Here is a 22,981-nt window from a genome sequence, read left to right as displayed (position 1 = left end):
ATTTAAAAAAAAAGACCTATTTCTATTTGGGAAGTGCTTTTAAAACAGGATTTGTAAGCCGTTTTCATACAGGCTTATGCTTCAACTTACAAATATCAGTGGATGAATGTCAGTATTAAAGGTAAAAGATTTAGTTAAAACGTAGAGAAGAGTTACTTTTACTGATTTAGAGACCCAGAGATATTTTAACAGCACTCATCATGAAAGTACTGCTGAAAATAAGACATTTAATAACCTTGAATGAGTCTCAATAAAAAAAAAAAAAAGACTCAGAAAAGAATCAGCTCACTTGCTCACCTTTCTCAGCATTTAATCTACATATATAGTACTTATCTATGTATTCTAATATCTAATATCATGTTTGGGAACACCCAGTCTCTTTATAGCTTTATAATTATAGTCTTAATGTTTTATCAATGTATTTAGCATAAGATTTTCTTCATTTCAGGAGAGTTGAGAGTTTCTTCATTCCTACAGTATATTATATTATATACTATTTTTAATTGTGTAATATTATATTATGTTACACATAACTATGCTGCAGCAATTTTTTTTCATTTGAAGGGCTCCATTTTCTTACCTTTTCACATATTTGCTATAAATGAGGTTATAAGACAGTGATGTAAATAGTTCTGAGATCATCCTTTGTGGTGTACAAGATAGTTTGGTCTGTGGGGCCACAAACAAGCTCTTACCCAGCTGATTATTAGCTTGTTTGTTAAATGCAGTAATTCTGGGTGTTTCTTTCTCACGGTAGGTGGCTCAGTCGTCTCAACATGGCAGCCGTGGGCTACGCAGAGCGAGAGAGAATGCGCCAGGAGCAAGGTGAGGGTTCATTCAAAGTTGATGAAGGACTCTTCAGCAGACGACCACTGCAGGATGGTGTCTCGAACCTCCAAAAACAAGGACTCTGCCATTCTTATTGAACCTACCTTTCTAGCATGGCCAAATGAACACCTGAAGAGTCTCTTGAAGAAAAAAACTCATGCATTATAGCCTCAATCACTATTGTCTGGCAGAAAATTGTGTTTTCTGACTGTTTCAGTATGCTCATTTCAATTCCAGCCAATAACGATCCAAACTTTTCAATATATTCAGATTTTAAACTTGACATGATAAATTATTCGACGCTTTGTGATATGCACTGATAATAAGAAAACCTACAACCTACAGAAAGGTTACAACCTCACATTATTTCTGAGATGCATTCATACTGTCCTGCCCAACGTTTTTTTACATGTTAAGATGTTTGAAAACGTTGAGCTCCTTTACTTAATGAATTATTCAGAACCACTGATTAAGGGATGATTTCAGTAAAAAAAAAAGCAATAAATCAAAAGGAGACTCATGGACTTGCTTCCCTGGACAGTTTGCCTTGTTCGTTATCCAGCTCTGTTCTCTATGTCCTGTGATATTTATTTGTTATGGATGGATTGATGTATAATGAGATAGTTGGACCATGGAGGGATGAATAGATGAATGGATGGTTTGTGAGATGGTTGAGCATGGATGGATGGATGGATGGATGGATGGATGGATAAAGCATGTGATATGTAGATGGAAAGAATATTATGTAGAATTATGAATTGATATTAGGAATGTTGGTGGATGGATGAATGGATTGGTGGATGTATGTGTGGATGGTTGAATAGACAGTTGGATGATTGAACCATGGATGAATCATTGGATGATCAATAAAAGGATGGATGATGGGTGAATGAATTGTAGAGTCTATGGTTAAATTGCAGGATGGTTAGAGCATGGATGCATGGATAAATAGATGGATGGATGGATAGATGGATGGAGTGCACATGACTATGAATATTATGAAAAAAGGTGGCTGGATGAGCTTTAAGAAGATGGATGGATGGATGGATGGATGGATGGATGGATGGATGGATGGATGGATGGATGGATGGATGGATGGATAGATGGATGGACCATACAAGAAGATACTGTGGATGCATGGGTGGATGGAGTGCTGAAATGATGGATGGGTGAGTGGTTGGATACCAAGATGGATGGATAGGCAGTGGGGTGGTTGGAGCATGGATAGATGGATGGTTATTAAGTAGATGGATGGTGGGATGAATGGAGCATGCAGGGATATGTAGACGGATAGATAACTATATAAACTGGTGAATATAAAAGGAAAGTAGGTGGATGGATAGTTGAACGCATGGATGGGTGTTATGAAGATGATAGATGATAGATGATAGATACGTGAATAGATGACTGAATATGCTGATGATGGATCGTGTATAGAGGACTTGGTGGATGTACATTAATGGCTTAATAGATAAATATGTGTATCTTTTGTGTATTTGTTTCCAACAGATTACTGGAGTGAGAGTGAACATGAAGATGACACCACCTCCAGCCCCAAACAAGACAGTCCCCCACCTCCATATGATACCTACCCAAGGCCTCCATCAGTGAGTCACACACACACAACAGCACTACAACACATGCAAAATACACATCATACTTCAAGGTAAAAATCCGACTCAGTGCTCCTCCACAGCCCATCATCAGGTGGAGTTACTGTCAATTAAGCAGCCAGGGAGTCGTGGGGATATATTTGGTGTAATTGTTGCTATAATTGAACTTGGAGCTGGTTGCTCTACATAATGAGTCTAGTCTTGCGGCATGTTTTTTTCTTTTTTTATCTTATGCGTAGAGTCATTGGTGTTTCTGCAAACATTCAAACACTCTTCTCTTTTGTCCTGTCCAATCGTTGTCCTTCTTCTTTCCAAATCATCTGGGTCTCTCACCATATTAAATTCTTCCGATAAAGAGCATCACTACGGTTGACAGAGACAAAGCAATCGATTGACATATGCCACGTGTTTTTATAAATCTTCCCTCAATGCTAGATGAGCGCCTACTTGGAAGGCCGGACCCGCCTGTCTTCCACCGAGACGTCTCGCTCTCGCTCTTCCCAGGAGGACTTCCTCTGTAGCGAGCCTCCAGCGGTGGCTGCAGAGCCGCAGTACCACCCTGGTCCTCTGGGGGGAGGCACCACACACAGTGGGAGAAAACCAGGGGGCAGCAGCAGCAGTGACATGCAGTACAGATGTGATCCTGTAGAGGTGTGTGCAACAATGTTTAACACTTAATTATATTTAAGAAGATTGAGTCAAAAGTACAAGTTGACTGACAAGAATGGGGGGGACCAGTGGAAATTTCATACCCAATAGCTCCTCTTGTTGTGAGTGTTTTGGGTTCAGTTATTGTTCTAGTTATTAGACAGTTGATCCCACAGTACAACTTCTTTTTAAGTGTCTTCATCTGCTATTCCAGAATCTCGTGCTAGAAAGCGATACAATTTTAATGAAATACAGACATCAAAATGAAGGGAGTGCAGGGGGCAACAGCAGCAGAACAAAGTTAAAAAAAAAAAGGAGGAGGATTTTAAATACCCTGTGGATCTAAAGTCCCATCTTTCCTCTTTCATTTTCCTTCTCTGCAGCCAAATCAATTCCAGCATCCAAACCTGGACCCACAGCTGTGTGATTTAGCAGCTGTTTACAAGGGAAAAACATAACGGGCACATGATGGATGAATTAATCAGTTTTCTAGAGCTGTTGCTCTCAAGACACTTTCAGACCAAATGTCAGGTTTTATTACAAGAAGCCACAAATGAGAATTCTTAATTATATTTATTCTACCATAACGGGCTAATTATCACGTATGAATGATTTTAATGGCTGTGTTCCAAGGCCAAGAGATGGGAAAACTCACACAACAATAGTATTTACTGTTGTGTATTGTGGGGTATAATGAAAATTCCCACCTCAAGGGTTTTTATTTCTTACGATAAAAATTTGCAATTTGAAATCTATAAAATGTGTGCTGTCTTAAGAAAGAAGAACATGAAAATAATGCATCAAATGAACACTGTCATATCAAGATATCCCAAAAAAGATTTAATTGATAACGAGGTGGTCTTTGAAGATATGAAACATCTTCCTGGGTGGTTTGATAGAACAGGGAGATGACATAGATGACAGGGAGAGTTACATCTCATCCCAGATCAGGCTGAAAACAGTCTACAACAGTCTGTTTCTGATTCTGGTTCTTTTAGTACCGCTCCAGTCCTGCAGGGGGCAGCAGTGAGACAGGGTCCCCGGGCCGTTCCTCGTCCTCTCAGAGACGCTCTTGGCAGGACCTGATAGAGACACCTTTGACTGAGGCGGGACTGCACTACCTGCAAACTGGACCACTTGGTAATGCACCGATTAATCAGCCATTTCCGACTTTATCTCTAACTAATTTATACTGTTTATACAGTTAACTGTTGGAGTTGTTCTCCACCACATGTATAAAAAAATGACAACATGTTATCTCCCCACAAATGAAGCCATTATCATCTCTTTTGCTCACTTGTGACTGACTGCAGTATAGAAGGGATGCATGTAACATCTTCGGGGATGTTACAGAACTTGAGTCACACCCGATTCCATGTCCCCAAACCCAGAAAACTCCTCTAAAATGGGACAATTGACTGTACCAGAAGATTTAGGAAGAAACCAACCAGTGTTTTCTTCTTAAAAGCTTCCAAAAGTAGTATTGTTTGGGCAAACCATAGACCACATATAGCATTCAGCATTTATAGTACATATAACTGTATTGTTTTTGTTAGGCTGTGTTTTACCTGCACAACAAAGATGAGTCTAAGTAGGCTTAGGGTTAGATTCCTGTGATTCCACTTCGTATTTTCACTTCAGATGGTCATCCTGGCTTTAAAGTTGGCCATTTAACATCGGGCACTGTGTGGGCATCGAGGAGCTGCAGCATATGCACTTGTTGGCAAGTTGACTTCATCTTCAGGTCCCTGCTTGATCTTGCACCATTTTAATTGCCAGTGCAAATAGTTTATGGACAATGTCAGTCTGTTTTTTTTTTGCTTAATTGTGGCAGTGAATTACCTGCAATAAAGTCATGGTTAAAACTTAACTAATTTGCTGTAGTTAGGGTGTGATATTTAATAAGATTAGTTATAAAGTGTCAGTGCAGTGCAGATATGAACTTTTTCTCACTTAGATTAATTGAAAGTGCTGCTTTAGTCAAATTACCACAAAGTAAGAAAAATAAATAACTTAAAAATGACATCATTGTAACTTCTTTTCAGTTAGATTTAATCTGACATACCAACACCTGACAGAAAATTCAGCAACGTCACATAACTGTGGAGCGTCCACAGAGGACAGTTTCCACAGTTTTGACTGGAACTCCTTTGTGCTGAAGAAATAGTCCCGGTCTGATGATTGGTGAATAAATGTTACGCTTTTGCCGTTCAAGTGACCTTGAGTGTGTGTTTTATGTATTTTTAATGTCACATTGTCAAGTCAGTGTGTTTTTTTTTTTCCCATGACAGAATTCCTTTAAAAACATCTTAAAATCTTCATGTATTTCTTTGATAATAATGAATCGTCATGGTTCTCTGGGTTTCTCTGTAAAGAAATGACTCTTGCTATGTTGATAATTAAATCTCTGAATCTTCTCTCACAGAGGACGCCGTCTTTGCCGAGCCGGGTCTGGGTGGTTGCTCGATGACGGCCGGAGCCGTTTACACTCTTCCTCCGCAGAGGAACGCCCCGTTGCCCATGGCAATGCAGAGGCTGATCCCTATGGCAACCCAAGGAGGGAAACCCCGCAGCTTCACACTGCCACGAGACAGCAACCTACACACACTCCTCGTGCCACCTGCGAAAGAGGAACCGCAAACGCACAACGGTGGGTTTTTGTCAGGTGAACACTTCTAGTGTGAGTCACCCGCAGGAGAGCAGAGAGCTCAGTGCTAATCCTTCCACATTTATGAAATCAGAAAACATTCATACGTAGGAAGTGCTTGGAAAAGAATACTTAGACTGAAAAAGAGAAAAAGCCAAATCAGTATTTGCCTTTAAAACTAGTAGTTGTAATGTCTTTTCCGATTGGAAAGTGGTTCCAGCTGATCAAAGATTTACCAACCCAAATGAAATGAATGAGAATACCATTCTACCACTGGATTTGTATATTAACAACAGTGTTAATCACAGCAGCAACTTTAGAGGTTGTATCTGATTCTAACGCCTTTGAGCACACAGTCAGTGTCTCACTGTGACTCTCACAGGTGAGGTTGGAGGAGGCAGGTATTTGTTTTTGTGGTAGTTTCTTTTTGCAAAAAAATATAGTCAAACTAATATAAACCAGCCTCCCGAATCTGTCCTGCTTTACTTATTAGTCGTAGAGACGTATGTTTAAACAAACATTTGGACTTTCCACTCGCTGGCTTTGTTGGTGCTTCTGGAGTGTTCTCCAACATTTTGAAGAGTTTCGATATTTATAAGGATCGATAAATAACACGGTAGGTTTCAGGTTTGGTTTAGTGGTTCCACTCATTTTACTCGTATTTGCTACTTTGACTCCATATTACTTAACTGGTTGACTGCACTATGTTCTGTACTGTGTTCTCTTTTTTTTCACTATATTTGTCTATCAGAAAATCTATCTAAATGATCCAAGTAGCAGCCCACTGCATGCTCAGTATCCGAGCTTCGGACCACATATTTGTGTGAAGTTACTACTATCTTTGCAGCAGATTTCTGCGTCACACACCCAAATTGAAAAGTTCAAATCCTGCAGGATTTGCTGGGAAATCAAAGCTGTTTGGCTAATTTCCTAAAGAAATGAGATAATAATGATGTGCCAGGTCTTTGTCTAATGTTTTGTGGAATTATGGGAATAAGACTTCTAATAGGTCTTTATGTCCCTACTTTCACTGCGAGGAGCTGGAAATTAAGATTTCCTATTTTTGGGATGCCTTTGTGGGAATGAATGGACAATCAGCGGCTCACCGCCATTTCTTAAATAAATTTGTTGACATCGGAAAAAGAGTAGCTCATAGAAATCCCAAGATTTTCTTTGTCGTCGGATGGCTGTATTGTTAACACTGAGCGGCTTGTGATGGAAAGATTTGAAGTCGTAGTGCTTTCACTTTACACATCTTTGATGAAGGGTGGGGGGTGGGGGGGGCAGACTTAGTCAGTTTCTCTCCACACTTTCTATCTTAAGTCTTTCTATCTCAACTCTCTTCAGTTTACTCAGGAAACTGTAGTTTCTTCACTACGCGCCCACCGTCATGTTTGTTACACATTTTTCATTCTTTTTTATTTCGCCTACTACTCACTTACTCGCAATGCAATTGTACTAAACGTCAGATTAGTACCAATTTAACTAAGAAGTGTTAAACTACAGAAGAGGGAAATACATTCCATATATTAGTACTGAGAGGGAATATAAATGGTATTTGAAGATAGAATTTTCCAGGAAAGTATTGCTCTACCTGTTTGGTGTGTGTGGCCTGAGCTCAGTTTGTTGTATTTGCTTGTGTGAGCTGTGCTCTGTCAGGTAATCATGTGCTTCAAGGTTTATCAAGTGCTACAGTTCTCAACAAAGGCAGACCCTACAGATGAAAGCCGTGGAGTAGAGTGAGTGCATCACTCCACGCCCTGAAAACAGGTCAAAGTGAACAGAGGTGTCAATTCATGGAAGGGTAGTGCTGGCTCTCTGTGGTGTTTGGACCAAAGTGTGTCACTGACATTAATTAGAGATATTGCATTTAGTGCTTAAATGCTTGTGTGAATGCTGAAAGCTGAACCAATGCGCTTAAATCAGCTGGAAAATGTTTAAAGAGCTCGTCTTGAATTTTTGATAGCTTAAAGTATAGGGGAGCGCTCGCTTGCCAAAAACGTATGAAAGCATTTTAAAAAATGTAATTCTGACTCAGCATTTACATAAATTAAAACTTCAGGGAATTGTGCTCGTTTAAAAAATGGCATAAATAGGTCTCATTTATGGAAAATGATCGTGGTGCCAGAATTGAAAGGGTTGTTCCTTTCCTCGTGCTCCAACTATTCGTCAAGTTTCGGTAAATTAGCTTCGTTCGTTTTGCTAACGAACAGATAAACTGATGCTCACAAAATGAACTAACCACATAACCTCTTTGATAGAGGGGGGAAATCAGGTTTAAATGCTGGCAGGTCTAATGTGATCCATTCTGTTCATTTCTATTAATAGAGAACCTTCCGCTGCACTATAAATGGCATTAATCTAGATTATACAAGTGTTTGAAAGCAAAAAGCATCTCAGTTCCAGCTGTTTAAAATCCTTTTCATTGCAACAGGGGGTACTTTTGCCATATAAGTGCATACAAAAAGCATCGTGATTTCTTACTTACTTGTTCCATCAACACTATTTTTGCACCTCGTCTCTTCAGTATGAATCCAACTGCAGACAGAGGCGGGAGGTCAAAGCGTGTCTCACAATGAGTGACAGCCACCAGAAACTGAAAAAAGGTCCTTTAAAGTGAAAACGTTGACGTCACTCGATGTGCCAGATAGGAAATTGCTCTCAGGCAAACACGTATCCATTTAAGTCATTCATCATCAATGTCTATTAACACGCACTGCAGTCAAATCCTGATTTAATGAGGCTAATGAGACCACAGCACACTGGTTGTCAAGGTGAGGCCTGCAGCGTGCCAGAAGAAAATAGCCAGGTTAAAACAGTAAATAAGGCCGATTGATGCATGTCGGATCTGTTAGAGAATAGACTGAACAATGAACACTGAAGTGGAGGAGGTAATAAAACTGCCATAGTGGAGAACATCCCTGAGGCTGACAGGGAGGAAGATGGGAGATTTTTTTATCATCATTAGTAATCTCTCTGTGACTAATACAAGCCTTTACACTGTGTGGTAGACGTGTTAATCTGCTGCTGTCCTCCAGTGGTGGATCTGAAATATATAACGCAGTCCGGTTAGCTTCTCTGCCTTCCAGCTTCAAACCATGTGAGTGATGTGAGTGGGAGAGTTGAAATCACAATTTAATGTGCAGCTCTCTGTTTCCCTCCGCCTGTTTGAAGGTGGCAGTGAAGGTGCGTCCCTCGGCGACCTGTTTCGTGCGTGCGAGCAGGGAGGAGTCTGTCCTCTGGGGCGGGGATCGGAGGGCAAAGGCCAGTCTGAGTTCAGGCAGTCGTTCCTCCGACGGGCCGCCGACCCTCAGCTCAACGAGCGCCTGCACCGCCTCCGCATACTGACCTCCACGCTGAAGGTTGGTTCACATGCACATTCACACATAGTCATGTGCAGGGAGTTTCTATAGGGCCACAAAAAACAGGCACGTTTCAAGTTTGTCGATGAGGTTTCCGTCCTTTTGATTGGTCTGAGCTGCTCAGCTGTAACGGCAGCAGACTTGTCAAACTGCAGACTTATTCACAGTTCCCGGTTTCATTGCTGTGGACTGATTATGGCATATGTTGTGAAGCTCTTCTTACTGAGCTTCACAACAGTAAGAAGAGCTAACAAGCTGTTGGAGCTGAAATAAGTGTGATGGAGATAGAAAAAGCTGAGAATAACTGTGAAGCCCCTCCTTAAAACAGGCTGTACTTGTGTTCAAGTTGTTCAATCATTGTTTTAGTTTTTATGGCTGTCTTTCCACGCCAATGAAATTTAGATCCCCCCCCAGACCAACTTGTGTCCTGCAGGACACGAGGATATGGAAAGCATGAATTAGCCCTTCATTATTTTTTTAAATAAGAAGTTTATTACCCTTAAATACACATTTCCACCGCACATCCAAAGTTTTGGGAGATTTTTTTTAATGGTTTATTAAGTAAGAAATACCAAAGCCTAGCATTTTACTAGTTTATCAAATAGTATTTTACTGTCCTTGAATTTGACATATCCCAGTTAGGAATTAGCCTGTTATGTTTTAGTATCAGATGTCCTTATTAAATGTCGATGGAACCCTTTACAAGGGTAACCTATAACATGTTTTACTACTTTTATGACTGACATCAGCTTTTCTCAGATGTCATTAACCCTTTTATATACTCACAAAAAAAAAGGGAAAGTGTAACATCACGGTAAAATGGCACAACGTGTGCTCACTTTTAGAATTACGTACCTAAACCAAGCGGTAGAGATGCTCAGGCAGGCTTACTTCCACAAACTTTCAATAAGTTAGATTATAATCACTTAAAAATGTGCTCAACGTGCAGGACACATAAGTGTGAAGTGGTAGGCTGAGCTAAAGCAGCTTGTCTCAGACGTCCCAGTATGAAAGAATTAAACCAGGAAGTGAGCCTAAAGGGTCACCAAAACAACATTATAGAGTGCACTCTATGACATTTCCAACCAACTCTTGCAGTTAATGTTAGCTTAATTAGCTAACTAGTTAACAGTGGAAACTTTTTTTGTGGTAAAAGTTGTCATTATAGCTGCCAGAATTAATGGCCAGCCACTAAAATGGACTTCAAGAAGAGGAGCTGGTGCTGAGCAAAGACTAACTTGTTTTTTTTGTTTTTTAAGTAAATGTTGAGCATGGGGCTTTAGTACAAGTCAGATTTACCAAACTTTATTTATGTTATCTTCCTTCTTTCTTTTGTGATAAACACCTCTACAGTAAATGCAATTTCATGTCTTATCGTACTGGTCAGAATCCTCCACAACCTTTAGCTTAATCTGTTTTTTCCCCCACTTTATCCACAAAGCCATTCAACAGCAAAACTACTGATAGAGCTGACTTCGCTGTGATAAAAAATGCTGCTTCTTAAGACTGATTGCCTTGTTCTTTTCTGCTCAAATTAATGACTTTTGTTATCTAGGCTGTACCAAGAGAACGGCTCTTATCTTTAAATTGTTATTACTGATCCATTGGTTCACAGTAGTCACATTCACACATGAATGCAGACCCACCTCAATGTGAGGGTCCCTGAATATGGTTCTTCTAACTGTTCTAATCATGAAAATGTGTATTTGAACAAACACAGGATGGAAATTGTTTTTATATCGCCGTCACGTGTCTCGCTGTGTCTCCTCAGTGTGGTTTGAGTTTTCATTTGTCCAGCAGCCGTCTGTGGCCTCGCACCGTCAAAGCAGTGCGGATGTTCCCGGGCTCACCGGCTCTTTTGTTTAGGCTGTTTTTGTGTTTCCAGAGTCTGTATCTTTGTTGCTTCCTCCGTGAAGGTGGCAAGGTTTTTTTTTTTTCACTTGTTGCAGTAGCTTTTCTTTTCTTTAAAAAAAAAAAATTAAAAAAAAGATATATGCCTTTGGCTGTTTGGGTGGACGAGCTTCCATGTTTGTTCCCTGTCTTGCGTCTGTTATACCAAGCTTTGGGGAGAGTTTGGTTGAAAATTCCCTTCAGTACGCACCAAAGTGATGCCGGTAGGCACGACGAGGGATCAGGCTGGCTGCAGTGGTTGCTGTGGTAACAGCAAAGGCAGGCGTATTCTCTGGATTTTCTTTCGTATCAACAGCAGATCGAAACAACAGGATGCAATCTAGATGAGAATTGGAGATAGATGAAGAATTTATCAGTTGTGGTGGGATTAAAGTGATCCATCATCAGTCTGATCATGTGAATTTTGATTTGGTGCCATCTTAGACTAGAAAGTTAAACATTGCTTCTCATACCTTTTATCATGAAAGTACCACAAAGTCCGAATTGTTCCTGTGCCAAGTTTTCTTTCTTTCTTTCTTTGTCCTCTTTTGGATGTAAATGGACACTTAGTGCTGGAGACAAGAAATTTAATTTTTCACAATGTAACCCTAGTTTCTGATCCTTTAATAGGAAATAAATTACCTTGAAAGTAGCTTTCAGTTGCAACATAGAAAACATTTGTCATACGGGCTCCTTTGGCACAGAGAAAGTACATTTACCCAAGGGTCAATACGTTCAACACGTCTCTTTTATCCTACTTTAGGATATACTTTTACCCTGTACTTTCACCTACTAATACTCGATACTGCATTTAAGTGCTGGTACGTGTTGTAGTTTTCATTCTTGAGATAATTTGCAAAGTCAAATTATAACTGGGAAATGCAATTTTGTTGTATTTCAAACTAAAATGTCTGTAGGGTAGTGGAAAAAGTTAATAGATTCTTCTTTAATATTGCTGCAACCACAAGTATAAGCCAGCAATTAGATATAAATATCATTATTAAACGGGTCAATCTTCATAAGTTTATTTACGTTGCGTACTCTAAGTATGTACTACAACGATTTAAGTACAAGGTACAAATCTCCCCAAATCTGAGTGTATCTGGATACGTGTCTGTCTTGCTTCCCGTCTGTCTGCGTTTTTTAAAAGTAGTGGTAATGAATATTTAAAAAGTGACCCGCCCCTCCTTTGTTTCTGCATCCTCATAGGACAGGGAGGGCGAGCTAGCGCTGATTGACAGGCTGCTGGCCAATCCCCAGCTGTCGTCGACAGAGTTCCAGGAGTGGAAGAGAGCCTATCAGGAGCTGTTCACTCAGGAGCCAAACCCGACCACCGAATCAGACCCCGGGCCGCCCCTCACCCCCTCCCTGTCTCACACACACTCCTACATCGAGACGCACGTCTGACGCACAGAAACTTAGATTGCTTGATTCTGAGTAGAGCCGAATAAACTGCTGCTGATGTTTTCGTGCATCTGGGCTGTGATCAGAGATGTGAGCTTTGTAACAAGACTTCAGATGTGTTGAGAGGGCAGAGCAGGACACGCTTTCAGCAGTGTAACAAGTGCAACATGAAAGCTTTCCGAGGAGCCTGTCGTGTCACATCAGTCCACGAGCTGATTGGTTGTGCCACTTCAGCTGACTTTAGACAGATGATGCTCTGATTATTGAGTATTGTATGTTAGCTTTTGTGCTCTGTACCTGAAATATTCGCCATGGAAACGCCATACAAAGAAGCAGTCATCCCTTTCTGTGGATGATTTCCATCATCCCCACAGAGAGTGGGATCACAGAGGGTATATTTATTCATCCTGCTTGTTGTGCCATGTTTATACTGAGTGCACAGTGTCTCATAGACAATCTAATGGCCAGCGAGTCACATGCGTTGTATTCTATAAAGCCTTATACTTGATGATATTATTATTTACTGTACAGTGAGTGTTAAAGTTGACAACAATGAGGAAACATTTTTTGAAACCTACTGGGATCACTATCTATCTAGGTTTAGAGGCTTTTGTTTGTGCCAACTTGGTAGAATTATGTACTGCGCTGGGCTGGTCCTGAAGCATGCACCCTCATGTTGAAAGAGGAGCCATTTAAGGGAAAAATCCACCCTGAAATGATTTAGTACATTTTCAATAGGTAGTAAAAGTGCATCTTGTATTTTGGAGTCTAAATTTTGATATTTAGTTGGTCCTACTTGAATATGTATACATTTTTGTCATATTTCCTAAAAACTTTTGCAGTGTCCTGACTATGAAACAGGACATACAAACAATTAGTGAATAGATCACTTCTTCTCGTTGCCCCCTGTTCTTCTAAGCTTTTTGGAAGAATCCACCGTGTTTTGTGATCACTGCCACTTTAACAGTTGCCGTGGCTACTAGGCAGCTTGCAGACGAGCCTAGAGGCAGAGCTGAAGCACAACAGAGAGGGATGGGGTGGGGCCCACCAGTTGTATTCTAAACTGTTGCATACATGTTTTTTACGTTCTGCTCTTGTAAGCAAATTTCAGGAAGATACTTATACTATTGAATGTATTTGAAATTTTTGTCTAAAACCAGACTTGTTTTGCATGGGAAAAACCAAGGGATGTTGCATGGGGAAATCCAGGCTGGTCTCCAAAAGGAAATGTTGGGAGTTTATGTTAATGCGAACCACGGATATGTAAAATTTCAACATGTGTCAACCAAAGTGTCTGTGCTCATTCCTAACACGTCATAACAGATGCTTTGTCAGGAAGGAGCAAGGTGTAGTATCAGTATCCGTAAGAGTTAAATCCCCGTTTACAGTCTGAAACACACTATGGTGTCGATGAAGTCTGTTCAGCTCTATCCGGGATTGAAAACTTACCCTCCCTGCCACGGTGCTCTGATCTAAAGGAAGGCAGACCCCTCCGATCACATTATTGGATTGCTCCTGGCGGCAAAGTGGCAGAGATTGGAAATGTCAATCCTAGATAAATATTATTGTGCAGCTGTGTTCATCCCAAGCATGGTGCACTTCCCACAGTGAACAAGGATTTCATGCATTTGGATTACAGACGTTTTCACTCAGTGTGTACGCTAATCAAAACCATAACCTTTTCCGAAACTCAATTTAGGGATCTCAGCCTTTAAACCAAACCAATCATTGAAAGAGGAGAAATTATTTAAAGAAGTGGGTCTACAGGACTCAAATAAACCCGAAACTAAGGTCGCAAAAGGTTCAGTCCCATTTGCAGGAGGCCTGTGCCATAAATCTGACAAAACTGCGGCAGCTATGAACAACGCAGTCAGTGCAGATTAATTTATTCCCTCACATTAACACTCCACGTCTAGGCTACACCAAACTGTGTTTGTTGTCCTGTCTTTCCTGAACTATTTTTGTTACTGAGTTGGTTTCTTAAGGGTGTTATTTCACCAACGCTATAACATTTGACCATTACATAGATATGATATCGTACTACTCCTACTCAATAAACTCTAATGTGTATGCAGGCTACAGTACTGAATAAGAGTGCTTAAAGATCCAATAAAGACCCTTAAATAAGACTGAAGGGCAAGACTGAACACTACAATCTGAGGTTTGCAGAAGCATGAAATACTAATGTTTTACTCCAGTGACACAGCTGGCAAAAACACTCTGTTACAGAGCTTTAGAGTCCTTATCCCTGCTAATGTAAACTGCAGTTAATAACAGTAACCTCTCATGCAAACACCACTGAACTGTGTCTAATGGGCTTCATTCGAGAAGACACTTTGAATGTATTCAAAGCATCAATTATTTTATTCATCATGAAAATATTAGAATATATCATGAGTGCATGTATTTGTTTAAAACATAAAACAATTTATTGGCATATGTTTTGGGGGGTAAATTTTGATATGATCCTAAAGGATTTTGTGCTGATCAAGAAAAATAGAGTTTGTAAAGTCTTCAGTTTTACATACTGCATGTGGATCTTTTAAAGATAGAAAAGGTTTTAAAAGACATTTTGGATTGCAGAACATTAGACCTTTTAAACTTTTGATTTCACATTTCAATGATAAAAGACTGTACTTGTTGCTGTATAAGCACGTAATTCCCATATAAACAAACTGTAGATGCAGACGTCATGTCCACACGCTAAAGGGCGCTGCAAAGATTATATAACGCACCAAACTTTACTGAATGTACTTTTTACTCATTAATAATTAAGTAAGGGTCTTAACCCGCGTTGTAATTGTTGATTTCTTGCCACAGATAGCTTTCAGACACCCGTCAAGGAGCTTTCTAAATCTGAGAGAGAAACTTAGCTGACAGCACTGATGAGTAATTCTGGCAGAGACAAATGTTAATGAAGAAAAGAGGGTTTGATTAGGGTGCTTTAAAGGTTTTCTGGACATGACCCCTCTCTAAATCACTTTAAAACTTCTTACTCAATCTTTTGCCTTTTATGTAATACACATATTGCATTGTTGCTCATTGCAACATTATAAAACATTGTATCTCTGTTATCAGCCTGTATTCCAGCTGTATCTGTGAAACAGGGTCTGTTGGCACACTATATAATTCATGTAATTAATATATGATTAATTGCATTCCCATATCACAAACATAATCAATAAATCATCTCCAACAAACTTTACTTCCTGTAAAAAATTCCAGTTTGTATGAACGTAATTTAGAATAAAAACTCATTTCAATTTAGTTTTTAGGCTTTTCGTGTTTTCTCAGTTTTCTTTGGTTTTAAAGGTCTTCATTGGGCAACTTTCCCATAACACAGACGTGGTCACTTAGACATGGAATGCAATTTTAATAGTGCAAAAGTTTCCAAGGGTGGATTTTTTTCCTTAGAGAACATTTCGCTCTCTTTCCTGCATGTGAAATAGAACATACGAGGAATATTTTGCATAGGAAATCAGATATGGGTATAACAAAAACATCACTTTGTTTCTATGCTGCTGCCAAACGTTGTAATACTCAGACACTGCACAGAACTATAAAAGCAATCATACATACAACTACACACACTAATAAACCCTCAGTTTGAATGCTCTCTATGCCGCTGCCCGTGGTTGGTTGTAGTAGCATGTCTTTGTTGTAGATAAAAACAATATTCCTTTTCTGTTTTTGTGTTTGAAATCTCTAGATACAGTAGATCTCTATTTATAGAGTGGAAACTAAGTGTCTTGGATGACGGTCTCTAATTTTATCAGGGTGTTTTTGGGCGGACTGTTGTTGAGTAAAGATTGTTTCATGTTAAATCTATAAATTATGGTTAAAAACAGTATTTATTTATGTGATCATTCCTTGTGTTCTGTTGGAAGATGAGGGTGAATAAATAAAGTTTTGGTCATTTGGATAAAGATGCTTTGTGGTTTGTTATGATGAACATTGATATTAGCTGAGGGAGGCAGAAAAAAAATAATGAGAAAGCAAAACATGGCAGTGGTGAAATATTCAGATTCTTTGCCAAGTAAAAGTCCAAATATTACACTGTTAAAATCCTTTTTCACAAATAAAGGGTCATATTTTTTAAATCCTAACAGCCAATATGGTGTTTAAACTGGAGAGCTCATTTTTCATTTCAAGCCAAGAAGGATCCCTCCCAACATTTTGAGCAGGAGAAACAAAAGAAACAAGACTTTCACACTGTGTTAAACTCACATCAAAAGTCTCAGACATAACAGATTTGCACAGCCTGCTAATGATTTCCCTTAGCTGGAGGCACACATCGGCACTAATGAGGAGGTCAGATGACCTAAAGAGATCCATATCTACCACTGCTGTCAAGTGAAAAAACCATGACCTTTCGTGCCGCTTTACCTACAGGCCTCCAACTAAATGTAGGATGTTTAACAGCATTACACAAACTTGGTGTTTGTGTTGATGGATACAAACAGCAGCACTAATTCTTATCAATAGAATACTAAATGAATAAACTGTTGAATCATTTTAATTGCAAACCATTCCTAAACTAATAGAGTTTGGTTTAATAGGTCTCATTTGTGGATGTGATTAAAAAAATAAGCCTTTTAACTAGGATTTAAATTCTATTGATTAAATTATTTTAGATAATTATAACTTTACAATAATAAGCCAATAATACTAATGCCCCGGTATTGGGTTGTGAGTAATGGCATGGTTACACAGAGGAGTCCCCACTTTCACTTCTTTTTTTTTCAGCCAGAAGCAGCTCATTTAGCTTCTTTTATGATGTTGTTATTATTTTGTAGATGTCAAAGTTTCCTTGGACAAGATACTGATGTGGGAGTCTGTGTATGAAGAAGAGAGAATCAATACATGGGTTGAAATTACAACGTATAGACCAGTGATTCTCAAAGTGTGTGGCGCGACCCACCAGTGGGGCTCCAATTCACACCGGTGTCCCAGTCACATTAGCAACCTGCTCATTCGCAGCTGTCAGTAGCCTTACAGAAAATGGAGAGATATTTGACGCTAACAGAGAAGAGAAACTTCTGAGACCAACAAAGCAAGTGCTAATAATCGGCCAAAAATGAAATCTGACGAGGCCTATCTTGCTCTTGGTTTCACGGTGAATGTGGTTGGAGATGAGGCGAGACCAGTATGTACTTTATGTCTGAAATCTCTGGCAGCTGACAGTATGAGACCCAACAAGAATACATCATCATTAAGAATACACTTAGAGACATTACACACCAGTTAGATCAGTTCTTTCAACAAAAACTTGGAGAATACCGTCAGCAGGAAAGCACAGACTGATGAAGCGATGTAGTGACAAATGCCACAAAAAGTTGCCAAAATGCGCTTTGAGTGACCATGTGGGAAAGTCTATGTAAGTACAGTCTGTTTACCATTTATTCTAAATGAAATGATAGAGCTACAGGGAACAGACACAACAGAAACACACATTAGCATTTCTGTTTAATTAGCACTTAATGAAAATTGCATGAATATCAGAATTCATATAATCAATTGAAATGTTAAATAGTTAAAAAATCACATTGCATTCCAATCATGTTTTGGCAGTAATATGTTTGTAAAAATGATTTGTGCACACACATTATGGGAATATTTAGTTTGTATTCAAAATAACTGAAGTTTTGAAGTTCTTGTATGAGTGCAGGATAAAGCAAAAAAGGTGTTTCATGCATATTTTAAACAAATACAGGAAATATTGAGGCAATTCATTTAGAATCCATTCATTATAAAATACACTGAATAAATTATGTGTAAGTAGTGAGCACGATATGTATTAAGGATTAAAATTTAGCACAAAAATGCATGAATAATGAATTCCACCGGGCCATCTAGCTTTTACCCACAAGTCATGCATATGATTTCACACAAATACTTTTCTCTACTTTCCAGCTTGAACCTACTTTGACCATTTGGTTGTCAGTTCAGATGAAGGGAGAGTAACATGAAAACCAACTGATGAAAAGGGTTGATTTATGATATCTCTCTTTATCAAATAAAAACCTATTAAAGTATTAAAAGTCCATTGACAGCAATGCCATATACATTGTAACTTTGTGAAATTCGGGTTAACACCTCTTACTAGTTGTTGTTTGGCATTTTTTGGTTTATTTTTCACTTCTAAACTCTGTAATAGACATTAACTAACCACATCTACTGAATAGATCTGATATGGAAAGATATAAACGGTATGGCTAAATTAATTAGTTCCCAACAATCTGGCGTGGACTCAGCTCAACAAAAATACATTAAAATGCCCTTTTAAGTGAGTGCAACTGACATGTTTTAATTACATTCACTCTTCAGAATATTTGGACTGTACAAAAGAGTAAAATAAGAACATTTAAATCACTTTGTTTGTTAGCAAGTACAAGGAGACGGTTAGCTTAGCCTAGCATAAAGAAACGAAACAGGAATTTAGCAACAATGACTCTGAGCAGAGATTAACATTGTCACAGTATGTATACTGCAGACATCCCAAGTTCCGAAAACTCATTTCAGGGAGATGACTCAGTCTCCCCCCCCCTCTGACAAGCAGTCGCCCTGGACGCTCGTTGAACAGAGCGTCGCTTTGGACAGACAGGTTTCACAAGCAACCTCTCCCCACACCACTCTCTCTCTCGTGCCTGCGCAGTCGAAACACGCAAGTTGCACGAGTTATTTTATTGCCTGCACGCTCTCACTCGCATTGAAAAAATAAAAAATAAAAAATCCCTCGAATAGTCTAAAATCCGGGATATTTTATCCGACTCGCGGGCATCCGTGATTAACTATCAATATCAGGGAGACTCCCGGACCTTCCGGGAGACTTGGGATGTCTGATATTAAACTCATTAAATAACACGTTATAGCTTGTCTCATTTATATGACAAAAATAAAAATAGATTAGAATTATGTGCTTTCTATTAAACTAAGTGCAATAAGCGGTTCTGGTGTAGTTATCTTGACCACTTTTGGTATGAACATCCAACATTTTATATATACATTTGACAGAAAATTATAATAAACATAAAATGTTCCCCCTATAAAGAAGCTAACAGCTTTATATGCTCTATGCAAAGCTAACTCCTGCCTTGTTGTAGCTTCATATTTAACAGACATTTTATATTTTACTCTGAGACTATCTTCTTGTCATCTTTATTTGGTCTTTTATAAAGTAGTTTCCAATATATTTCACTTGTAAATGAATTGTTTTCATCTCTATATTTCAATTCCTTAGAATTTAAATGTTGAACAGCGTGAAAAGGTGAGGGCAAATTTATGATACTTTGATTGGGTTTGTTTGTATTAATGTATTTGAGAATGGCTCATTGTTACTCAAAATGAGTAAATGGACTCAAGTCTCGTAGTCACAGTTTTCTCAAATTTCCTCCTCGTTAATCTGGCAGAGGCAACAATGTGCACTCTGTCCCAGTGAGAGGTCTGGGGAGCTGGCAGATTTCTCTCCAATGATCTTTCTTGGTATCATACTCCAACACGCTCTTCATGATCACCTCCTGTCCATCGCTCCACCTTCTCCCTCCGAATACCAGCAGATTCCCGGATGCCGTTGATACCATTCCGTAGTTGAAGGAGCCAGTGTGAAGTGGTTTAAGGCGCGTCCAGTGGTCTGACTGAGAATCGTACTGTTCAATATCACAGAAAGGCTCATACATCCCAAGCAGGGCATAGATGTAGCCATGGGCAGTTGCCAAGCGATGACTGAACCTGGCGATGGACATGGATGCCCGCTTTTCCCAAACCCTGGCTTTGAGATCCCAGGAAAGAACTTCTCTGCTTATTTCCCTGTTTTCATCCCAGTTGGCCCCATGATTACTGCCATGGATGCGGCCCTGGCTGCCAGGGAGACCGCCTGACACATAGATACTGTTGTCAAGCACGGCCGAGGCGTGGCCATGAAGGGGACGAGGCATGGTCACTCCTCTCCTCCACGCTCCGGTAGTCATGTCATAATACTCAACAGAGGCAACAGAAGTGTATGTGTTGGAGTCGGGTCGTGAGTGTCGTCCACCGATGGAATAAATGACGTCCTCCACCACACAGCAGGTGAACTGCGCCCGCCTCTCCAGCATGGACGCCACCTGTTCCCAGCAGTCAAAGCGAGGATCATACCTCCACACTTGGCTGGTTGTCACGGTGGCAGGCTTCTTCTCATTCTCATCTCCTTCTTTAACTTCTTCGCCTCCGATCACAAAAAGGAAACCTCCCACTGAACATACACAGGAATTCCTCAGTCGCAGCGGTAAAACACAACTCGGAGATGTAAACTTCCTGCTTCTAGGATCAAACGCCAACACTTGCTGTTCTGGCCAATCAGCACTTGCCCCACCACCCACAAGAAGCACACGACTGGGTGATGCTCTGAGAGACGACTGCCTGCTCTGTGTGATTGGTTGACATGAACCCAACCCGTGGTACTCCAGTGCTCGAGTCAGCTGACTTCTGATCAAAGGTGTGGCCATGGCTTTGTGGGAGCGGCCGAGGTTGATGAGGTCAGAAGGCGCAACCAATCCGAAGCGCAGACGACTCAGCAGAAGATTTGATTTCAGGAGTGGGAGAGGCCCATTCTCATCCAGCCAATCCAGAGTTACTTTTATGAGCTCCACTTCCATGACTCCAGGTATCTCATCTGCGTCAAGCACCGCCATCAGTGATTGGATATTCAGCGCAAGGAGGTCAACCCTGCTTTTCTGAAGCAAACCCTTCATCTCCATGGCAATAGTTTGATTGGCAGCCTCAAATGCGTTTACAAGGGCATGGCGCTCAGCCAGATTAGCATAACAGCAACAGTTCTCAGCGTTTAAACCATCGGTCATGAATTGCTCACATATGGAAAACGCTGTCTCCACCTGCAAGTACCTGGCTGCTTCGAGAACCAAAGGAAGTGTGGAGGCTGAAATGCTGAGCCAGCCTGAATACAGGAAGTCCAGAATGGCGTCTAAGCCCTCAGGTGTCAGCGCTGGAAGGCTAATGGAGCCTGCCAATCTCTCCACGGTATTTTCTCCAAAAAGAGCCCAGAAATAGTCACTGGAGCTGGCTAAAAGGGCCCGATGACACGGGAAAGAAACACCGCCAGCCTCAAGGACGACATCACACATCTTCCTCTGAGAGCGCAGCCGCTGGAAGCCAGAGAGGAGTCCGGTTCTGTGGGAGGAACTGTAGAGGAGGGAGTAGCTATCCATCCAAAAGATGGGAAACAAGAGGAGACAAGAAGTAAAGGACAGAGTGACAAAGTTAGAAAGAAGTAAATGGAAAAGGAAAAAGTTAAAGAAAAGGCCTTGTCGGGAAGGGGCAAGAAAGCAATGGAGAGAAAATATTAAAAGCAGAAAGCACAGTTAAAGAGTGAAGTGCGTCTCCTTAGCCGAGCTCTCTTCATCTGTGTTTTTGTCCTTGTCTGTCTGCAGAGGCTGGCATGTGACACCATGATAAGGAGGGCAATAACTCCCCCCTTTACACACATAAACACAATCCTGTGTCCCGTCCCCCTTTGGCCCTAAAACATGGACCGTCCCAAAGCCCTCTTGTCTCCGCCTGTGATACCAGCTTTGTGTTTGCCTGCTGCCCTTTTTCATCTGTGTCCATGAGGGAGTATCACCCAAATCTATGCACCCGACATACACCAAACCACGTGCAGATGCGTTGATGGACACGTTGAGCACACACACAATCAGACCGGGAGGGAGCCTGGCAGGGTTTTAGTGTCTATCCCTGCGGATGAACTCATCGGTAAATACAGCTGCTTCAGTCTGCGACCAGGATTCCAGGGCACGGTTGCTACGACCCCTATCTGCGGCCTCATCGCCATGGCCACAGGAATAGAAACACAGCTCTATGGATTTGGTGTGTGGCACATATCAAACCCGAGGAAGTTTTGCCAAGTTGTAAAAGATGTTACAAGTGTCAAAAGCAGCTCATAACAGTTGGTATTGGAGTGAGCTGTGTCCTTTGGGAGGCATTTCACCTTATAATGACCTGCAGCACTTTAGAATCACGCAGATGGTCATGCTATTATTTTTATACAGCATTAAGAGGTGATGGTGGGAGGATATACAATAAAGGATTGGGCTACACGTAGTCCAGAGTGTTTATGGTTGTGTCTAATTAATGTTGAGCTACATCAGAATGCAGACTTGCATTAGTTCTTGCAGGAAATATTTCGCTCTGAATTATGATCCCCGTCTCTAAACAGATACCGGCTCAAACTCATATCGGTGTGTTTGTGCGGGCGTGTTTGTTGTACGGTGGAGTTACACTGGTTCAAAATTCAGCACTGAGGGTACTAGCAAAGGGCAAAACAGACTCACACTTTTTGAAGCTGCAAAATGTTTTTAATATTTCCCACTCTATGTCGGATCCTCCTGATCCAACAGCAACAGTGTTTCTCTCTTAGCTGGATATTACACTGTGACCTGATGGAGGCTAAACTTAGCTACAGCTGCTCTGTGTGTGTGTGTGTTTATGTAAGACCAAGAGGACATGTGATGATGAATTTGTGTTGTAATTGGGGGAATGTGTGTCTCTTACTGCGGCATTCCTTTTGTGAAGCAGACAAATGTTGAGTATTAAGG

The 22,981-nt window shown here is 40.5% G+C and overlaps 2 protein-coding genes across 4 annotated transcripts in view; one reads left to right on the top strand and one right to left on the bottom strand.

The window, feature by feature from the left end:
• The window catches only part of cnksr2a (connector enhancer of kinase suppressor of Ras 2a), a 63,775-nt gene extending 47,455 nt beyond the window's left edge, over window positions 1-16,320 (top strand). For 2 of the 3 annotated variants that reach the window (XM_075452184.1, XM_075452183.1), the window contains 7 exons: window positions 758-825; window positions 2,338-2,435; window positions 2,877-3,092; window positions 4,088-4,229; window positions 5,515-5,739; window positions 8,911-9,098; window positions 12,198-16,320. In XM_075452184.1, the coding sequence (XP_075308299.1) occupies window positions 758-825; window positions 2,338-2,435; window positions 2,877-3,092; window positions 4,088-4,229; window positions 5,515-5,739; window positions 8,911-9,098; window positions 12,198-12,395 (1,135 nt within the window). In that variant the 3' untranslated portion in view covers window positions 12,396-16,320. The remainder of the gene's footprint in view (window positions 1-757; window positions 826-2,337; window positions 2,436-2,876; window positions 3,093-4,087; window positions 4,230-5,514; window positions 5,740-8,910; window positions 9,099-12,197) is intronic. The other variant, XM_075452185.1, reaches the window with a different exon arrangement.
• On the bottom strand, window positions 15,861-21,950 carry klhl34 (kelch-like family member 34). Its single transcript, XM_075452186.1, has one exon. The coding sequence runs from the start codon at window positions 21,593-21,595 to the stop codon at window positions 19,790-19,792; it is 1,806 nt and encodes a 601-aa protein (XP_075308301.1). The 5' UTR covers window positions 21,596-21,950; the 3' UTR covers window positions 15,861-19,789.
• Window positions 21,951-22,981: the final 1,031 nt, after the last annotated feature.

Source organism: Odontesthes bonariensis, chromosome 20 (assembly GCF_027942865.1).
Source record: "Odontesthes bonariensis isolate fOdoBon6 chromosome 20, fOdoBon6.hap1, whole genome shotgun sequence".
NCBI classification, from domain to species: domain Eukaryota; kingdom Metazoa; phylum Chordata; class Actinopteri; order Atheriniformes; family Atherinopsidae; genus Odontesthes; species Odontesthes bonariensis.
The sequence above is the reverse complement of the archived record's forward strand: the minus strand, read 5'-3'. Positions and strand labels throughout refer to the sequence as shown.